Genomic DNA, 8619 nt, shown 5'->3' on the forward strand with positions numbered 1-8619 from the left:
ACGATAAACTTTCAGGCGTGTGAAGTTGGTCGAACTTTGGAGACTAGCAATTGTCACCAATAAGAAAAAGCGATACCTCAGAATCTGCCACCAGTGGGAGAAATCTCCATAGGCCAACCGGATGAGCCCAAATGTGGACACTGCTCTGATTTAATTGGCCACAGAGATGTAGTACTTGCTGGACCGACCCAAAGAGACAGTCTTCGAATATTTGTCTTTCTCGAAAAACGAAATAAAATGTACAACAGTGAGCTCTGATTCAATGCGCTGTTTCAGCAGCACTTCCACACGCAGGGGTGGATGCAGCCATTAACAGAACACACACACACACACACACACGCGCACACACACACCCACACTCACACTCACCCACCAACCCACGCACACACGCACACACACACCCACACTCACACTCACCCACCAACCCACACACACACACGCACACGCCCACACACGCACACGTACACACACTCCCCCGCACACAAATACACACCCGCTCATGCTCACGCACGCACACGTACACACACACACTCACCCACACAACCACATGCCCACACATCCGCAGAACTTACACTTCTCCCTAAGCTCAAAGTATCCAGTCAATTATTCAGCAAATCAAAATGAGTTTAAATGGGAAACAAAGAACAGCGTTCTTCACAAAAATAAATATGCAGAGAAGAAAGCGTTCTCTCGAGCCGGCATGAACGAAGAACGATCTGTGGTCTCTCTCACGCCTCCTTAATTATAATATCCACTTCCATGTGCCTACCAGTATGTGTGTCTTCCCCAGGAACTGTTTGTATTCCCATTCAATATGCAGATCGTATTGAATCCATATTCCAATCTGAATGACGGGAGTATGTAGCCCGTATCGCACTGGATGTATTTAATCAGACGTAATGCAAAAGCAGCAGCAACTTGTTTACTCAGAAGTGTAATCATGGCGGGGGACATTTTATTTGTATAGCCCTTAATAACAGGGCTATACAGCACTCTCTAAGGGGCTGAACAGGCCGTGTCTTATTGTGAATCACTCTCCTTGGTTTCAAGTGTGCTCTATTAACGGGCGTTCGCACGTGGACACAAACAACACCCCGAGAGCCCGAAGCCCTCTCTCCAAGGAGAGCGCGATGAACAGAAAGCATGCCGAGCCTCTCCTCAATCCCGCAGAAGGAGAACTGAACAGGTACGCAACGACTCGATTCTCTGGACACATTTTTCACGAGTAAGGGTTAGCTTCGGAAACCAATGATCGAAATCCACTGCTGGATTAGTAGTGGCTATGGGCTTAGAAGTAAACTTCCTTAGAGTTCAACGTTACAAACGTAAAGACACGCTTTGCTACACACCGACCCAAGGAACGGAGATTGATAGAAATAACACGTTTTTGCGCTATGGGCGCTGTGGGCAAGTAATACTATAATAACAATAATCATAATGATATTAATGATAATATTGTAGCGTCCCCTGTCCTAGCTGGGTGGCTTGCTGGAGAATCTCCTCCCTCCTTTTGAGAGTGAAGGGAATTTAGCGAAGGACATGTCACCAATTCAGACGGATTGAGCATAAAAAAGGTTGACTTTAATCCTCAATGACAGGGTCACTCCCATCATCCAATAGAGTTGTTCCGATACCGATACCAGTATCGGTATTAATTTTACTGCCTAAAATGCAGTATCGGGTATCGGCGAGTAGGCATGGCTATGCACTGATCCGATACCATCGCGTGACTCGCTCCTTTATTACACCGATAGAGAACATCACAAACATGTGCAGTGTTATGCTGCGTTCGTGAATGATAGGAGGTGGAAAGTTGGACGCATAACTACAAGAATACAAAGTTATTATTATAATTATAGATCATAAATGTAAATGATCTAGTTCTGAAAATATTTATGTTGTCAACAGTAAGTGAACCAGCTGTACATTGCTGTCACGGTAAAAGAACCCTTCAATAAGAACATGTGCTATTAGTAGTTACAATGCTAAATGAAGTATCGGTATATAATTGGTATTTGCTGATACTCAGGTTCAGGAATCATTTTCTGGAAGGAAAAGATGGATTCGGCACATCTCTACAAATTAGACCTTTGTTATCGGACCATAGCAATCAGATCAAAGTGCAATACCTGTTTAATGGTATTTGAATCAAGTACCTTCCCTTTAGGCATATCAACCTAATCAAAACAACATGGTCGACTCGTGCCCATTCACACCAGCCAGGAGCATAATGAGAAGGAAATGAGACGCTGATTGAAAAGGCTTCTAAACTTAGATATGAGCTGTGAAGTTTCAGGGACAGAGGCAGCTCTGCCAATTCCATCTGCTCTCTGTGTGTATGCCGAAGGCAGATTAGAAACTCATTCATAAAAATGTCGTCATTTCAGGAGAACCGTCTCGTTTCTCTCACAGCTGAGCCACATAAAAACGTAAGATTGCCGGGCTCCTGTCCAGTGGTGAATCTTGTACGCCTCAGGTCTATTCTTCCCATGTTAGGTCATTTGTCAATTATCTTTGCGCGACAGAAGATAGTTATTCGGGGGCTATTGTGTTAAGTATGGAGTGGAAAGTGAACGACTGCGCAGGACGCTGTGGAAATTGCGACACCTACTGGTACAATGCGGTACAACCGCGTGACAAATGAGAAGATGATGTCGGACTGGAGGTAGAGTAGCCTGTAAACTACAGGATTCCTATCGAATACATTTGTGATCTCACACATCAGACACGTGTTCACAAACATTTTGTACACACAAAATAGATCAAATGTTAAATATTTAAAATCCCCAGATATATGCTATTTGCAAATATGTACCAAAAATAATGCAATGTGATTATTTACTTAAACGTTTTGAATTGGCACCAACCCAATTCTATGCACAAATGCATTGTTTATAGCACAACCACTTTAATCAATCAGATATGTGTTGGTCTATGTTCCAAAACACACAGCCGCTTACTTCTGGTGCACTGAGTAAACGAGGAGTCGTGAACTGCGCTTTACACTCAGGTCCGTCTACCAGTGGTTGACTGAGCTTGTAGTCAAACGTCCATAAACGTTATGAAAACCATAACATGAAACACACAACTTTCCCTGGTGAGTTTCAGTGGGCTCTAGTTCAATGTGCTGGTTCAGCAGCAGGCAGGGCTGGATGCATCCAGTAACAGAACACACACACACACACACACACACACACACACACACACACACACACACACACACACACACACACACACACACACACACACACACACACACACACACACACACACACACACACACACACACACACACACACCTCTCATCTAAAATATGTGGAGAAAGTGGGGAAAGAAAGTATTCTAAGCTGTGGGCAAGCAATACTAATAATAACAATAATGATAATGATATCAATGATAATATTGCAGCGTCACCTGTCCTAACTGGGTGGCTTGCTGGAGAATCTGCTCTTTCCTCTGGTTCGCACGCCGGCTGTGGTAGGCATTCTTCTGGCTCTGTATCACCAACACCACATGCTCCAGTCCTGGGAGAGGGGGAGGGAGGGAGGGGAGGGGAGGGTGGGGAGGGGAGGGGAGGGGAGGGGAGGGAAGGGGTTGGGGAGAGGAGGGGAGAGGGAGGGGAGGAGAGAGGATGACGAGGGGAGGAGGAGGAGGAGGAGGAGGAGGAGGGGGAGGAGGATGACGAGAGGAGGAGGAGAGGAGGAGGAGGAGGGGAGGGAAGGGGTTGGGGAGAGGAGGGGAGAGGGAGGGGAGGAGAGGGAACAGAAGAGAGAGGAGGAGGATGAGGAGGGGAGGAGGAGGAGGATGAGAGAGGAGGAGGAGGAGGGGGAGGAGGATGACGAGAGGAGGAGGAGGAGGAGGAGGAGGAGGAGGAGGAAGGAGGAGGAGGAGGAGGAGGAGGAGGAGGAGGAAGGAGGAGGAGGACGAGGAGGAGGAGGAGGAGAGGGAACAGAGGAGAGAGGAGGAGGATGAGGAGGGGAGGGAGGATGGGGAAGAGAAGAGGAGGGGAAAGGAGAAGAGAGGAGAGGAAGAAAATAAACAGATATGTCACTTACAGTATTTTTCATTTTGAGCAATCTTGTGGGGGTAATCATTTCCCTGACCTTTGACATGGAGTCCCCGTAAAGTGACTACAGTGAGCCAGCAACACTGCTTACTTACCGACTAAACTGTGTGCGTACTGGGGATGGGAGTCATCTGTCTGCAAGTGAGGAGAGAGAGAGAGAGAGAGAGAGAGAGAGAGCGAGAGAGAGAGAGAGAGAGTGAGAGACGTTTACAGTAACATTATCGTACACATTGTAGTTTGTCAAACTACATTGTTAATGTGGCTTATTGTTCAGCCAGGCATGCCTATCCTGGAATGCAGGAGAGTTAATGAACAGATAGCCTATTAGTACTTACATTCAGTACGCGTGGCTGTTCATCACCACTATCAACGCACAACACACCTGTAAAAAGGTGAGGAAGAGATCAGCTTGATTTTATGTCTTTTACGTCTTCAGTTTGGTAGAGCAGTGTGTGTAGGCGTCAACCTTATAAATAGTGAGTTCAGAATAATCAGATTCGGACACTACACACAGTAGTTGTAGGCTGCATTACCTAAAATAGATTCAGACAGTGCATCTCCCTTAAATAAGTGGACTTGAATTCGAGGTATAATTGTACCTGAAATGAGTCGTAGCAGACACACACTAATGAATGCAAACGGTTGCCCCGAGGTTTTGCAACCTGTGTGCGTGCGGGCGTCTGTGTGTGGGTGCGCGTGTGTGCGTAATCCTGATGTAGCGGCGTCAAGACGCTACATCACTCCAACATTATGAGCAATAATGAGAGATAGTTCTGCAAATGACATACACTTAGAAAAGTACAGCGTCGCCGTGTAGTTTTTACGACTATCCTCGTAAAGAACGAGCTCGATTCGTTGTGTGGACTGTCTATGAACGGGACGCGTCTCTCGTCCTGTTGGCCGTATGGAGCGCAGCATCTTGTATCAAACGTTAGCTAGAGGATAGCTAGCCCGGCAGGCTAACACGAGGTGCTCTTACCCAGGGAGAGGAGAAACACGGCGAACCTTTGGCAGCCATTATGAGCCGTCATGCTTCATGGATTTGTTTCTTGGTAACAAACGTGCTGCGCACAAGTAAGACAGACCCAGCATCTCCAACACAAATTGCTTCACAGTGCAGATGGGGGGCGTTCTGTTGCGATGTGCTTTAGCGCTCCCTTGTGGCCGTTAAGTGGTATAGCTTAATTAACATGGCGCTCCGACTTGGGAAGAGATGATATATGATCAAATGTAATAGAAACCAGTTTAGTATTAACCGCGGGAGAGGTATCTCGTGTTTATGAAAAGCAATAAAAAATTGTCAAGAGCCAAAAAGGACCAAACACACATCCCTGTCATATCTGTTGGATTTATTACCACCATGCATATAAAATTGTAAATACACAACATCAACATAAATCCCAATAGTAGTGGTGACGTCTTGGTTTTGGGGCATTGGCCCTGACACCCGGGGGCCGCTGGGGGGGGGGGGGGGGGCCTACGGGATCCCCTAGGATCGGGATCCTAGGGGATGAGCAGGAGCGAGGCCGTCAGGCTGGTGACGGTCTTCAGCTGGGCCTTGTAACATCTGCCGAGGAAGTAGGCCATCATGTAGTTCAGGATGCCGACCATGCACATCAGGATCAGGAAGAAGATGGGTCTCTTCCCGAACACGAACCCTGGAGTGCTGGGGGGGGGGGGGGGGGGGGGGGCAGGTAGGTTAGACTGTTTCCTCTTAATGGCTGCCAGTACAAGCAGAGAGGGTTCCCACTGTCTGTGAGGGAGGTTACCTTTGGGAGGTTTGCCCCATGTAGCCGACAAAGTACTTATGACGGACGATCAAGTACAGAACCCCAGCGAACGCCGCAGGAGCTGAAGGAGGGGGAACGCGTGTTCATGAGGGGGAGATAACAACACTGACACACAACACCAAGTACACCGCAATGTACTTGGGACATTTTGTCAACTGCTACGAGGGTAGTAGCATTAGCATCTGTCTTAGCCCCCACCCACCCGTCTTGCACACTAATTGTATCTTGTACATCCTAACACTTAATGTACGCACTTATTGTGTGTTGTACGTCCTGGCACCTTAAAAATAGTACTTAACATTGTGTAACATCTTAGCTATCTTGGTTGTATACAGGAAATGGGTTAACTGAACAATTGTTGGTGCTTGGCACTCTATGAACATCCTTACTGTACTTACAGTGATATATTGTTGTTTCTGTTCTTCTGACAAATGTACTTATGCAGGTCACTTTAGATAAAAGCGTCTGCTAAATGTTCTAACGGTCAATGTAAATGCAACATATAAATTAGCATCTGTCAATCTTTGTATGTGTGTGCCAACGCACACACATGTGTGTGAGTACATCAGTCCTTCGGGGGCATTAACGAGAACTGAGTACAGTTGTTCCTCTATCATTGAGGGATCATCCAAGCCAGATCATTTACACCGGGCAGAACAACCAAACAATGAAGTGGGAATTTACTGAGCACCACAGCGTCTCCGAGTACAGGCTTGTCTTTGTGAGTTATGCGGAACACGACCACAGAACTGCCCCCCACTTCCTCTGTGGATACACAACGCCTTATCTCCCCTGTGTACGGTAAGCGTTTGCAACACCGTGCATAGGTGACCAAAGCTATAGTCAACACAACCGACTGGTGCTCTTACCCTGGCTGACACAAAGGCCTGCACACCACATGACGGCCAGGAAGGTGGGGTAGGCGTCCATGCAATTACGCCTGTACGGGAAGGGCAATGACAACACACTTTCACACACTTTTTCGGCAATGCTTTCTGGGGCAACGGTCGCTTACCAACGTGCAACTGCTTGCCCCACAACTGTTTTGAAATGCTTTTTTTTTTTCTTTTCTTTTTTGCTTTAGTGGTTCCTCTCCATGTCTCTACTCTGGCCTCTACTGATTTTACAAAGTTAGTTATATTTCATGCATCCTTATTTGTTTTTCTTATCTGTGTGTTTTACTTTTCAATATGTGTTTCCAGTCTGTGTTTGGTGTCTTTCATGCAAAGTGGCACACATGCTGCACACCAATGAGGAAATCTAACACCTCTACTCTAACTTCTCTATCTTTGTCTAAAATCAAGTCAATATCAGAAGCTTACGCAAATAAGATTGAACTGACTAGTCTAACAATGTCTACATTTGTTTCCCCAGTAGTCAAAGCAGAAGTAGTCCCCAGCTACCACTCCCCAAGTATGGTTCATGGATGCACTGGGTTTAGTTCTGTATTGTTGTTTGTTTGGGAGATGATTGGACAAATTTATAGGAAAAGAGTACGACAAATAGGGCTAATAGAAATAGTTTAACCCTTCATTTGGACCAGGGTAATATAAATAGTCTATACAATTCATACAAATAAATTAAAAATAATAAGCAAATAATTATTCATTAATAATTTGGTCGTGATATTTGGCAGTTAAATAAAAAACTTCTCTCTTGCTCATCATCAAACACAGTTGTATTTTTCAAATCACACTTCAATAGAATCAGCCCGTGGTCTAGGCCGTATTTAACGCTGATAACAGTGATAAATAGGGCTGATAGCTTGCTGATACATGCAGTTCAATGTGGAGGAGGCAGACCACTTACACTGCGCAGGACACTCGGTCAAAGGAAGTCGCGCAGCCGCTTTTCCCCTCTCTCTCCAACTTCACGGCAAAGAAGGCTTAAACCACAAACACGACAACAAACCCATGATAAAAACCAACACCAACACAGAAAAATTATAAAATAGATGCTGTTAAGCAATTGCATATATGATAAAACATACATCATCGATTAAACCTTAGTCAGCCATGATTAAACTCACCATTCTGCAGAACGCTGAAAAGAGTGACTATGACCAGGAGGAAGATATGCTCCACGATCACCTGGTTCTCCATCGCTGATGACTCGAAAGCGGCTGAAGGTTTTGGGTTTATGAACTAGGCTACGGAACGCTCCTCTCAGGTGTTGCACTGATCTTTTGCATATGTTACCGTCAGCGGGTACGTGAGGTCATCTAATGAGGAAAAAGAGGAAGGGCCCCACCTCCTCACTTAGAGGCACCGCGTCCTCAGCGTCAGAGAGGCGGGAACATGGTAATGTCACAGGGACCGTTAGGTTTACTTTGTGAAGTTAATTTATAAAGTGCATTTTTGGACAATGTTAGTCTAACTATTAGATACAAATTCTCATTAACATGGCCCTACTGTCAGCTGCTCCCATATGGTCTAGCGGTTAGGATTCCTGGTTTTCACCCAGGCGGCCCGGGTTCGACTCCCGGTATGGGAACTACCCTTTTGTGGGTCGATTGTCACCAACTTTATTAAAGAAAACCAAATACAAGCTCAACGTCCACGATACTCAATAACAATGTATCGATTGTGTACATCAGGGCACGAGTATACGGATGTATCTTATATAACTTGAATGCACCATACCCGAACTGTACCAATAGATGGCGCTAAAGACTGAAAGATGAAGTGTCTCATTCAGGATCTTATGAAAGGCTGTGATAAGTGTGGTCCGATATCAAAGGTGTATCAAAAAAACACACTGATT

At 45.7% G+C, this 8619-nt stretch overlaps 2 protein-coding genes and 1 non-coding gene across 3 annotated transcripts in view; 1 reads left to right on the top strand and 2 right to left on the bottom strand.

The window, feature by feature from the left end:
- The window catches only part of LOC132461998 (beta-1,3-glucosyltransferase-like), a 30403-nt gene extending 25087 nt beyond the window's left edge, over window positions 1-5316 (bottom strand). The window contains 4 exon segments of the mRNA XM_060057546.1: window positions 3415-3524; window positions 4162-4201; window positions 4402-4448; window positions 5046-5316. Of these exon segments, the coding sequence (XP_059913529.1) occupies window positions 3415-3524; window positions 4162-4201; window positions 4402-4448; window positions 5046-5097 (249 nt within the window). The 5' untranslated portion in view covers window positions 5098-5316.
- Window positions 5317-5400: 84 nt separating this feature from the next.
- On the bottom strand, window positions 5401-8093 carry alox5ap (arachidonate 5-lipoxygenase-activating protein). Its single transcript, XM_060057548.1, has 5 exons — window positions 7886-8093; window positions 7666-7741; window positions 6726-6796; window positions 5836-5917; window positions 5401-5732 (listed from the first exon to the last, which is right to left on the bottom strand). Exons 1-5 carry the CDS (start codon window positions 7956-7958, stop codon window positions 5570-5572), a joined length of 465 nt encoding a protein of 154 aa, XP_059913531.1. The 5' UTR covers window positions 7959-8093; the 3' UTR covers window positions 5401-5569.
- Window positions 8094-8277: 184 nt separating this feature from the next.
- On the top strand, window positions 8278-8349 carry trnae-uuc (transfer RNA glutamic acid (anticodon UUC)). The gene has a single exon. It is a non-coding gene; the product is annotated as a tRNA-Glu (tRNA).
- Window positions 8350-8619: the final 270 nt, after the last annotated feature.

Source organism: Gadus macrocephalus, chromosome 7 (assembly GCF_031168955.1).
Source record: "Gadus macrocephalus chromosome 7, ASM3116895v1".
NCBI classification, from domain to species: Eukaryota; Metazoa; Chordata; class Actinopteri; order Gadiformes; family Gadidae; genus Gadus; species Gadus macrocephalus.